Source organism: Protopterus annectens, chromosome 5.part1 (assembly GCF_019279795.1).
Source record: "Protopterus annectens isolate FY-2018-M chromosome 5.part1, PAN1.0, whole genome shotgun sequence".
Classification (NCBI taxonomy): Eukaryota; Metazoa; Chordata; order Ceratodontiformes; family Protopteridae; genus Protopterus; species Protopterus annectens.
In genome coordinates, this window is record NC_056736.1 from 557,396,562 (window position 1) to 557,409,500 (window position 12,939).

Below are 12,939 nucleotides of genomic sequence, written 5' to 3' on the forward strand. Positions count from 1 at the left end.
TTTGAAATAAGGGAAGGGTGCTGGTGAGCTCAAGAGGCAGAAAATGAATAGTTAATAAGAATTTCACTCTATCAGGGGTCTCCCTGCGAGAGTTTCCCATCTAAATCACACAGAGGAACAAATCGATTCACTGCATGAAGGTAGAGGAACCAGTAGATTGGTCAAATGGACATGGGGAAGAAATATTCCACCAAAGACTATGGGATGTGTTTGTAACAGACAAGTAATCGCCGTGGTATCCCCAAAGTCTCAAAACAACCCACTAAAGTGTAGTGGGTCTAAAAACAAAACAGTGTTAGAAACTTCTCTGTGTGGAAGATTTTCAGTCCATATATTTCTAGTTAATCATTGTATATTAATCAGATCAGACAATAGTAGTAGATGTAGCGAATGTAAACTCGTCAAGTCAAAAAGTAATAACAGAAAATATACAATTCTACAGCATTACTAAGTATTCGAAAGTAATCCAAGCAAGGCAGGCTGTCTGTTTCCAGTCGAAAATCCTTTATTAAGTACACAGACAAGCAATCCAAGTAAAACAAAAATAGAGTAATAATTTCCTCACAAGCTTTCTAAATGTATATATACTTTTTATCAGGCATGGGAGTGGTTTATTGTGCTGTAAAACAAAGTGTTATTGGTACACATGTTAAATTGGTAGATGTGAATTTAACATGTGTACCAATAACACTTTGTTTTACAGCACAATAAACCACTCCCATGCTTGATAAAAAGTATATACATATTTAGAAAGCTTGTGAGGAAATTACTATTTTGTTTTACTGGATCGCTTGTCTGTGTACTTAATAAAGGATTTTCAACTGGAAACAGACGGCCTGCCTTGCTTGGATTACTTTCGAATACTTAGTAATGCTGTAGAATTATATATTTTCTGTTATTACTTTTTGACTTGACGAGTTTACGTTCGCTACTTCTACTACTATTGTCTGATCTGACTAATATACAGTGATTAACTAGAAATATATGGACTGAAAATCTTCCACACAGAGAAGTTTCTTACACTGTTTTGTTTGTAACATTAGCTGACAAAGGCTACACATAACATTGTTGTCAAGCATTTTAATAAAGCAAAACTGGAAAGAGGACATACTTTTATATTTTGAAGGTAGTACCAGAAAAACATAGTGATGAAAGCTACAAAGAGGACTTATTACTAAAAGTATCAGAGTACCAAGTAAAGTTTGAGTCATATGAAGGTAGTGGACCGCATTTTCAACAACAGAGGACCATGGTAAGAAGATGGTGGATGGGAGACATATCCTGAAGGGTCTTGTGGCAAAGCTGGAAAAGCAGATGGAGTGCCAGCTAGCATGTGTATATCATCACTGCTACAGGGATGATCGTGATCAAAAATTTTCTGACAAAGAATTATGGAACCTGTATGTAATCTTAAATAACAAGGGCTAGTCATAGCTCAGTTACCAAGCATTTTAATAAAGAAGAAATCGAAAAAGGTAATCTTTCATGTTTCAGAAGTAGTATCTGAAAACAAAGGGATGGAAACCATAAAGGTGGCTTGAGTGGGAAGGCTGTGATATGCGAGGAAAGGAGATTAATTTGAATGAGGCCTAAACAACATGTCCTACATGGATAGACTCAAAACTCTGTCGCTATACTTGGTATCCCACAGACTGCTAAGAGGTGACCTGTGTCTGGCATACAAAGCATCCTTCAACCCATTACTGATGGATTAGCTGCATATCAGCAGGTCAAATAGCATCAGAGTTGGTCTAGGTATCTAATCCTCTTTTGCAAAGTCAATAAAACAATTGGGAGGGACAAACATATTTCGCTGAGCATACTGGTGCTATGGAATAGACTCACCATCCACAAAAAAAAAAGTTTATCCCTGTCCATTTTAGATTGATGGATGGGAAACAGAAAATTTACAACAGGATTGCCCCTGTACTACTGATGGACAGTTGTAGCTCCTAAATGCTTTATCCCATCCATGGGCCCCTCAAATAATCTATGGTATGATCCCAGTTATTCTCACTAGGGTAATATATGATTATTGACCATGGGATGGGTAAGGCAAATCTATAATTAAAAGAGTTAGGTTATTTTGAGCACAAAACGGGAACTTGGCTAGGCTTAAAATCACCTGCAAGGGCAGCTAGCCTAATACTTACTTATGAACCTATTAGAGGGTCAGGATAGCAACTGGCTCTTTCAAGGCTGATGAAAATTCCCTATCCCTCAATGATGAAAGCAGGATGTGATAAATCACTAGACCTAGCACATCACCAGCCTTATGGACAGGGATCCAGCTGCAAGTTGCAGGCTGCATGCTAGAGATAACTTTAATGAATGCTTCAGAAATGGGAATGCCGAACACCAAACAAGACATGGTTAAAGTGTGTGGAGGAGTTACTGCACTGTCTTTGGGATTCGCTGGGGGAAGAACAGAACTGATGCTGACTATCTGCAAAGAAATGGGCAGCATAGTCATATTTTGAGTAGATAATGTTTTTCTAGTCATCAGTCAGGCTGGGCGGTACAGTCCTTAAATCACACAAAACAACATTGGCTGACTGGCTGTTGAAGACATCTCCCTCAACAGAAATTCATTAAACTCACACTAAATATAAGACTACTGTACAATTTATTTTTCATCTTTTACCTACCTTTAAGTTAACGTCACACATCTCCTGTATAAATACACAAACTACACCACACCATACCTATACTCCACAATAAATATATTCTGCTCTGAAACATTTATGGTTCATCTCCAAAACTATCACAGCTCCCCACTTTACACACTACTCTATCCACTATATAACTTTAGCTTTACTCTTATAATTTATCTGTTAGTATACTTAACCCACTTGCAACCCACCTTGACTTCACCACACTGTCACCTTAAATACGCTACATTATTCCTCCTTCATTTGCTCCCCTATAATCAGTCTAACATCCTGTACAAGGAAATCTTTAGTACACTTACAAATTCCACATTCTCTCTCTTTTCAAAAAATATATACACTGAATCACACTAAATTCCCCAACAACTGTCTAACAAAGTCCCACCCCAAACCACCAAAAAACAAACAGTCATTTCTTACCTACAAGCATCACTACAGCTTCCAGTAAATCTGTACAAGTTTACCCTATCATTCAGTGAAACATTCCATTGAATCTAACCCTGGTCCCACTCCCCTCACCTACATCGTAATTTCACAAAGCCTATGAAACAAAACAGATCAAGTTAATGCCCTTATTACACAGCATAACCTTGACCTGTTAGCAATTGGAGAATCTTGCATTAACAAGAATGTGATGATCTTGCTTGAGGTTGTTTGGTTTGTACTTCTCCACTTTATCATTGGTTTACCTTCATTTTGGGACTAGCCATTATTATCTCCCCAAGTGATGTTGACATCCTACAAAAAGGCCTCACTGAGACTAACGACTGCTGTCAGAACCATGGCCCTAAGCTCAATGTCAAAAACTCTGTCACCCCCTTTGGAAAAAAAAACATTTCCCATGATTTACCACATCAGTGGTAGTCTACTGAACAAAGAAGGTGTTATAAGAGATCTGGCAACACAGGTTGATAGCAATCTCTCTTTTGAGCACCACATTCCCACTGTGATCAGAAAGTCATCTATGTGGCACATCTCCTTACTAAGGGTTTTGCATCCAGGAAGAAAGAAGGCATTGTCTCCCTCTACTCTTGCCTCATTAGGCCAATCATAGAGTACAATGCCCTATTTGGCATGTACCTCACTATACACCTGCAACAACTGGAGAGGCTACAAAAGTACCTCACAAAAAGGATCCTAGGCCTTAAACACTTGTCCTATATGGACAGACTCAAAAAATCTCAACTATTCTCTGTCTCACATCGCCTACTTAGAGGTGAACTCTGCTTGACTTACAAATCCATGTCTGACCCAGCTCTGTTAGAAATGCTAGATCTAATGAAATCCCAATCCCTATGTACCACACGCCCCAGAGACCTCAACCTCATTACCACAATCAACAGAACGTGCTGGAGGGACAAGTTCATAACCCACAGACTTCCCATGCTACAGAATAGACTTCCCATACATGTCAAATGGAGCACTTCACTGGCCCTCTTCAAGAGGAATCTTGATGAGTGGATGGGAAATAGAAAATTCACCCCGGGGATCACTCTAGTGGCTCTACTCGACAGAGGCACTGGGAACTAAAGGACGGGTGGCACGACACCAGGGTAATTGTATGGGCTAGGCTTGTAAAGGCTCCAGTGCCATTAGCTTAGTACACACCTATGAACCTAATCAGTATGCAGTTAGCAGACTGATTCAAAGTCAACAACAAACTAAACCAAAGATTTTATAAAGCTGTACTACAGCCTGTTCAAAAGTAAGCTGAAGGTTACATGACTCGTGTGGACCAATGATTAAACACGTAATAAAAATACAGTACCAGACAGACATTCAATGCGAAAGACTTCTGAAAAATAAAATAAAACCAAACAGAGCAAGCCTACAGTCCAATAAACGTAAATACGGCAAACAATATTAATTCACTAAATAATTCCCAGACTAACAACTAACCAAGATAACACTATTTTGTACTGGCAAGGCCAAGATGTAAACGTACTTTTGACAGAAAAGCATTCTCTAGTATACGGCCTGCTTTAAACGTGTGTGTTTGTGTGTGACACGTGAGTGTATTCATCCAAACATACACAACGCACCCAAAGATCACACATAAACATACTAATAAAACTTGACTAGATGCAAAACTATAACTTTCATGCCAAATAACTCTATTCCTCACAGATCCAACAAAACTTAACAGCACCACATCACTTCTGTTCGTCAGCTATGTAAGAATACTGAATAAGCTGCTGTGAATCTGGAAATGAAGCTGCTTGATTTTATTATTTTGCTGTCGAATTCATTGTGTGCTGGTTTTCTCATTTTGTTCATATCAAACTATGTAAGAATGTTTTTTTTTTTTTTTTAATATATATATATATATATATATATATATATATATATATATATATATATTTATATTATTTTTATATACATGATCATCAAGGGTCACCCTTGAAAAAATGACCTTATAGACACATTAATATCTATAAAACCAAATAAAATGATAAAACAATCCCAGATGTATGGCATCTCTGTAAACTAGGTACCCCTCTGTGCATTCAGCTTATAGAGCGATTCCTAGCAACGAAAAGCTCTAACACCCAAAAGGGAAACAGACCTGCAGCGATGAAAGCACATAACTGCTGAGACCAAGGTACCAGTCAAAATACTTGCGATGCCTACCATCCAGCAGCTACTACAGTCAAACAAACTGCTGTCATCACACTACAATTACTGCAGTTAAAAGTGATTTCCTTTGCACACCGTCTCTCCACCAGATTATTACCTGGCAAGGGAAGGGTAAAGTTGAGGCCACCTTCTCCATGGCCAAATTCTGTACACTAGGAGTGAGCGGGCCGCGACAAGATGGGCAACAGCTAAGCTTATGACGGCACTGATTACAGACCAGGTGGCCTGCCTGGCACTGCAAAATAGGCAGCAGCATATAGTCGAAACACACCGGACACTCGAATAAGGCCATTAGCTCAGCAGCCTGGGCAGGCAGTGCACTAGCTGTAGTGGCCAGGCTGGGGGCTGAAGCAGTGAGTTCAGGCAGCTTTCCACAAGGATTGGGTGGAAGTTTATGGGTTTGAATCAGGGTGCTGGTGGGGCTAGATAAAAATTGGATGCTTATGGGAGAGAATTTACTGGGAGTTACAGCACTTACTGAAATTAGCAGCTTTCTTGCAGCATCAGTCACTGTGCTTTTACTCAAGTGATTTTATTAATTTTTCAGTCAGTCGCTACTTCTGAGCCAGAATCAGTGTAAAGCAGTAGCAGGATAGCAGTGTCTGAAATTGCTCAGGCTTACCAGGACTGCAGAAACATTCAGAGTTAATTAAGTCTTCCACAACACAACAAAGTAGATAAAAATTACCAGTCACTGCATCAGCTGAAATCTATAAATCATATGAATGCATAAATTAGATGGGGTGAGCCTGCTTTGCGTGACAAATTCTGTTACACCCTCTGCCCTACATAGCAGTGTTTGAAAAAATTAAAATATCAATGTTAAAATTAAACATTCAAATACATATGATTAGCAATCCTCCATGTCTGACATGTTTTTACCTTGGTTGCTAGGCAGAAGATGAACAGGGAAGTCCTTGGCAAAGCTGAACCAGGAAATTACTTGCAGCTCTGGCGATCTTTGCAACCCATGAGTCCACAAAAAAAGAGGGATCCAATAGCAGGTAAAATCTCCAAATATTAGCAGAAAGAAAGGAAATACCTGCTGCTGGACCCTCTATTTATTTGGGGAAAACAAAAGAAAATAATGTTTGGGGTGTGATACAAGTGGTGGCTTGGATTGCAAGAATCCGATTGGTTGCCACCACTTGCATTATCAAGAACTTTTAAATGGGATTTTCTAAAATACCTTTAATGTGAGCTTAATGTAAAAACACTCAGAATGGTAACTATACAAGGTAATTTGCACATTCAGTTATTATTTCAGCGTGTTTTATATTAAGTTCAGTTACAAATCTGGAACAGAGTTTGTCACACTTGTGGAAGGCACTTGGGGGTAACAGCTTCCAATTAGTATCTTCTCATGGCACTCTCGGTATTAAGCACAGAGGTGCCATGAGAAGGTACTTGGGGTTAATGAGTTAATGGAAAAGAAGGATAGGCCTTTGTGGAGTAGGTCTGCTAGGTAGTCCAGGATGAGAGGTAAGGAGGGCTGTGCTCTTTTAGAGTGAATCCAGGAACAATACCTTTTCCACTTATCAGCATAGGATTTTCTTGTACTGGGTCTTCTGGCTTCACGAATGATGTCCAGCACCTGCTTGCTTAGGCTGGCCAATGGAGGAGAATTCAAGAAATAAGCCAGGCTGCAAGGTTCAGGGTTTGCAGCTGCGGATGCAAGATCTGTCCCTCCTACTGAGTGAGGAGGGTTGGGATCTGCGGTAGGTGCCATGGTGGCACCTGTGACAGACTGTGCAGTAGTGGGTACCAGTGTTGGCGTGGCCAGTCTGGGGCAATCAGGATTGCCCTTGGTCTTTCCTGCCTTATCCTGAGTAGTACTTTTGTAAGAAGAGGCAGAGGGGGAAATGCATAGATTGTGTACCCACTGGAAGGATACGACATTCACTTTCCAGGCCTTGCTGTGAGGTTCCCTGGTGCAGAATTTGCTGCGTTGGTGATTGTAGGGGGAGGCAAATAGGTCCACCTTCGGGATACCCCATTTCTGGGTTAGAAGGCTGAAGGTGTTGAGGTCTAATTGCCACATGTGTGGGTCTAGGAGATTTCTGCTTAAGTCGTCTGCAAGAGAGTTTTGTTTGCCTGGCAGGAATTGAGCTTGCAGGTGAATATGCATAGCTAGGGATGTGTTCCACAAGGTCATGGCTAGCCTGCAGAATGGGTAAGAGGGGGTTCCCCCCTGCTTGTTTATGTATCACATCAATGTGGCTTTGTCGGTTTTTATTAGAGGGGGTCCTGGTGAGAGTAGGGATCTGAAAGCTGTCAGAGCGTGTTGAACAGCTAGCATCTCTTTTTGGTTGATGTGCACATGAATTTGGTTTGAGCTCCAGTGGCCCTGAATGCACCTGCCATCCAAATGTGCACCCCAGCCATAGTCTGATGCATCTGTGGTTAGAGTTTGGGCAGCGTGGGGTTGTGTAAAGGGAAGTCCCTTGTTATGGTTGTATGCTGCTGCCCACCAAAGAAACTCTGTCCTGAGACAAGGTATGAAAGTTTCCAGGTCATGAGAATGTTGACACCAAAGACTTTTTAAGTACCATTGAAGTGTCCTTATATGCAGTCTGGCATATGGAATTAGTAGAATGCAGGAGACCATGAACCCTAGAGCCTGCAAATTTTCCTTGCAGATAACTGGTTTCTGGTGGCCATTTCAGCAAAGTAGCCTGTCAGATAGGCTTGTTTTTCTGGAGTAAGGAATACCATCTGGGTTGCTGTGTCCAAGCTTGCTCCCAGGAATACAATTTTTTGACTGGGGACTAGTTTTGATTTCTTTTCATTGATAGTGTACCCAGTACTGCAACAGCTTTTCCTGAATGCCTGCCGACATCAGTCAATCATCCAAGTAGTGGTATATTTGAATCTTTCTCTGTCTGCAATAGGCAATGGCTGGAGCCAGGCATTTTGCAAATACTCTAGGAGCAGTGGATAAGCCAAAGGGAAGTGTAGAGAACTGACAATGCATAGATCCTGCCCTGAAATGCAGATATTTCCTGCATGAGTCCCTGATATGGATGTGCAGATAGGCTTCCTTTAGGTCTAGGGTGGCTAACCAGGCATCTTTGGACAGCATAGAGAGAAGCTGCTGTAGGGTGTGCATTTTGAATTTTGGTACCACCAGGAAGGTGTTTAGAATGGATAGATCTAAGACTGGGCTCCACGTGCCCTCTTTTCTGAGTACCAGGAAAAGTCTGGAATAAAAACCTTGGCCTATCTGTTCTGCAGGAACAGGCTGAATTGCCCTTATGGAGAGCAGGGATTGCACTTGGTTTTGTGCCTCTGCCCAATGGTTTGGAGGAAGGTCTGGGAACCTTTTTGGGGTTGGCAACGTATGGAAATAAAATTTGTACTCCTGGGATGCTATGTTGAGGACCCATTGATCGTTGGTGATGGAGGTCCTGATCTTTGCATGGTGGGCAAGTTTTCCTCCTGGGGCATGAGCAATTGGGCAGAGGTGATGAGTAGAGTTTCGAAGTCATTGTGAATTCTTTCCATAAGGGGGTGGCTAAGAGCTCCCTGTTTTAGAAGTGGAGGTACTCCACTGCTTAGATCTCTGCATAACCTGACACTGTAATCTGGGGGGGGTCTATTTCCCCTGGGTCTAATTTGAGATGGAAATAAAATAAATGAAAAAATACCAAACAAACAGGCTAAAATCCAGGAACTTTAATAGATCTATCCAAAAGAGTGGTAAGCGCTTTCACGGTGACCACACCACTTCATCAGACAACATTGACTAAGTCTTTTATACAGAGTGTGACCAATAAAAAGCCCTTAATTATGATGTCATCAAAAAGTAAAAATTTTTTTAAAATAACACATACTGCAGAAAACACATTCATAAATCATACATAAAAACAGCTATAAAATGTATGCAAACATATTGCATATATGGATATCGGAGTGGTAGCAGAAGCTACCACTGGCATTGGTTCTCGTGGCAGGGAAAAAACTGCATTATTTTGAAAATCATGAACATCTCTCTGAATTTTCTTAATTTTTGCAGATTCAAATTTGAAGACGTTTTTCATATAAAACAATGTTGTCATGCAGTTTATCTAGTCTGTCAGCTATAATATTTAGGGAGAACTTACTGGTATGCAATATACATTTGCTATACAAATAGACCCTTTAAGGATAGGGTCCTTGAATATCAGAGAGACAAAGAATAAAAAAGATAGTAATGCTTTAGCAGCAAATATTATGAGCCATGGTACTACACACTCATTTAGGTTCTTTGTATTGCAAGTTTTAGACACTAATTTAAGAGGAGGTGATTTTAAAAACCACACCGAAACCATAGAACAGAAGTAGATTTTATTGCTGAATGCAGAAAAACCACCTGCTCTAAATGATTTTTTTTACACTGAGACCTTTCCTGAAAGGACATAGACTTAGACATAAAGAATATGTTTTATTTTCGTACTTATTTTTATAAGTGCAATATGTTTGCATATATTTTATAGCTGTTTTTATTTATGATATATGAATGTGTTTTCTGCAGTATGTGTTCTTTTAAAATAACTTTTTGATGACATCATAATTAAGGGCTTTTTATTGGTCACACTCTGTATAAAAGACTTAGTCAATGTTGTCTGATGAAGCGGTGTGGTCACCGTGAAAGCGCTTTCCACTCTTTGAGATACATCTATTAAAGTTCCTGGATTTTAGCCTGTTGGTTTGGTATTTCTTCATTTATTTTATTCTTATTTTTGTCTTACCATCCTTTATCCTGCTATCACATATATTTTTTGCTTTGCTAATTTGAGATGGCCTTGAGGGGGCCAGAAAGGACCAATGCTTCGAGGGGCAATGCCTACTGAATCTTGGAGGCTGCACTTGCAAAATATCTTTGACTGTCTGCATAGACTTAGCCTTTCCTTCCATCTTTTTTAAAACCTCTTCTGCTTTGGTGCCAAACAGATTGTCCTTGTTCAAGGGAGCATCCAGTAATTTTGATTTGACATGGACTGACAAGGTCTGCTCCTTACGCCAAGCATGCCTTCTAAGTACATAACCTGTGACTGCTGCCCTGCAAGATGCTTCTAGGGCATCAAACCCACATTGCAGGGTATGCTTGCTGACTTCGCTTGCAGAATGCAAAAGCTCCTGTAATTCTTTATTTTCTGCACACTTAGGAAAGGTAGTTCATTTTTGCTTAAGAAGTTCCACAATATGTTGCTAGTATTTCAGCATGTGGAGCTGGCAATTCAATGCTCTAATGGCAGGAGTTGCAGAGGTGTATACTTTTTTACTCCATCTGTCTAAAGCCTGGGAATCCCTGTGTGAAGGGGTAGAGTTCTTAGCTGTAGTTGGTTTTATTCCTTTAGGTCCTTGGGAGATGACCTCAGGGTCAGCAGTAGGATTTTTGAAAATAAATTTGTGAGAGTCAGGGACTCTATAGTACCTGTCTGGTTTCCTTGGAGCAGGGGGTAAAGTATCAGGAGTTAAACTGGATTCCATAAAGACGTCATCCACAACATCCAGAACAAGAGGGATAGCTAAGGGTCTGTGCTGTGGTAAATTTAAAAATTCCCTGAGTCTCCTTTTGGACTGAGGATACTCCTGGCATTCCCAGTGGAAATGCTCTCTCAAAGTATGTACAGTTTCACCAAAAGAAAAATCCTCTGGAAGGGAAGCAGAAGGAATGGATTCCTCTGCATATGAATCCTCATAAGCAAAGGCATGTCTTCATATTCAGAAACCTCAGAGTCGGACTCTTGGTCAGTTAAAGCTGCTGGGGACAGGTGTCATTCTTTTAGCAGGGGATGGCTGGCTTCTCCTTATCAGCATGATCAGGTCTTCTGCCATTTTAAGCATCTGAGACTGTGGCAAGGAAGCAGGCACTTAAGTATGGGTCGTCGTTTTTTTAGGCATAGCTCGTACTCTTGGTCTTAGAAACTCTGTAGTTTTAGAAAGAAATGAAGATGTGAAAGACGTTGTCGGTTTGTGTCGAATATCGGTAATGCAAAGAACTTAACTGGTTAAACAGCCAGAGCTTACTTGCAAGTGGCCTATTGACAAGGAATACTGCATGTTGCCCCTTTGTCAAGTTATGGTGGTAAAACTCAGGCTTGAGAACTTTCTTCCCTAGGCTTCCTTCAGGTTGTGATGGCCCTGAATAAGGAGGATTCCCTTAGTCTCCTAGGCCAGACCCAAATTTTTATTTCTTTGTCCTTTATTTCATTTGGACCTCCCAACTTATCCCCTAAGAAGTCTTTGGTCCATATGTTCCCCAAGTTACAGTGGCATCTGAGACTGCCTGCAGGGAGCGAGAGTTAGCAGGAGGGGACCTGCCATCCAGGCAGGCACAGTGGATGTTCTTCATGTTTCAATATTGCAGTCATCACACTTGGGTTATCTACCAGCAGTTAAACCTCAGTCGGCCCGAATACTTGAGACTTAGCATTTCTGCATCGGTTGCTGTCGCTTCAGGACTGTCTAGGGAAGAAAGTTATCCAGCTTGAGTTTTACCACCATAACTTGACAAAGGGGCAACATGCACTACTGCTTGTCAACAAGCCACTTGCACGCAAGCTCTGGCTGTTAACCAGTAAATGACTGACATGCACTAGGAAGCAGCCCAAAATCTGGTTAATGAAAACATATGGCTTACAGAAGTTTTGTTATTTGCAGAAATGAAAATGAGGGCAAAAATAAACCATAGTTACATGAGATTGAGGATTTTACGAGTCAGGATCATTAGTTCATCTTTAAAACAGACCAGCCTCCAGGGTGTTCAGGCCAGTATCCTTTGTATTTTGGCAGTGCTCTGTCTAAGGATTGAGGAACCTTCCCACTGAACCACGCAGTCGGCAATGCTAAATGCCAGCACCTTTTCAAGTATCAAGGCAGGACAAATGCTTCTCCCTCCTTTATTTTTAGGTGGCAAATCTAAAAGTTGTCTTTTTGATAGTGCTCCATCTTGTGCTACTCCCCTCAAAGTAATAAAGAAAATGCCAGCATCAGTCCTGGTTTCTGTTTTGTCAGGTAAATAAATACTCCATGGCTTAAATTTTTTGGTGAAATAAATGTGGAAACGTTTCCATAATGAATATCAAAACAGAGAATTGAGCTACACAGGCTGCAGAAAAGAGCTGGTAAGCTCAGAGACTACGTGCAATCTCTTAGTGTGGCACATAAGATGTAGCAGCAGAGGACATGCTCCTATTACCGGAGGAGCTTTACAGAAACACAACTTAACTGAAAGATAACAAATGACTATCCTTATAACTAAATTCTGAAATACTGTCTCACATCAAACCAAGCAGTATAAGTGGCTGGATTTAGTGTTTACCTTTTACAAGTAAAAAGGTGATCCATGTCCCTCTAATAAATAAGGAAGCATCTTGTTCAGAACGCATCCTACAAGAGTAAACAGAAATTAGTACAGTCAATTGCAGAATAACTTAAAAACAGAGTTTTTAGCAATGCATAGATATTCTGACAGAATACATATGTAAGTGTATGTATACACACACATTTCCAATGAACTATTCTACAATACCACTATAATAAAAGACACCAACATCTGTAAAGCAAACAAACAGCCATTTACTGACTAAACTGAAAACAAACATGTCTTAATATGTAAATGATTCAGCATTTTGTGTACTGCTTTTTC

At 40.4% G+C, this 12,939-nt stretch overlaps 1 protein-coding gene across 2 annotated transcripts in view; it reads right to left on the reverse strand.

The window, feature by feature from the left end:
* RB1 (RB transcriptional corepressor 1) overlaps window positions 1-12,939 on the reverse strand; it is a 3,440,561-nt gene that overhangs the window by 2,565,029 nt on the left and 862,593 nt on the right. For both annotated transcript variants that reach the window (XM_044073175.1, XM_044073174.1), the window contains exon 6: window positions 12,613-12,680. In XM_044073175.1, the coding sequence (XP_043929110.1) occupies window positions 12,613-12,680 (68 nt within the window). The remainder of the gene's footprint in view (window positions 1-12,612; window positions 12,681-12,939) is intronic.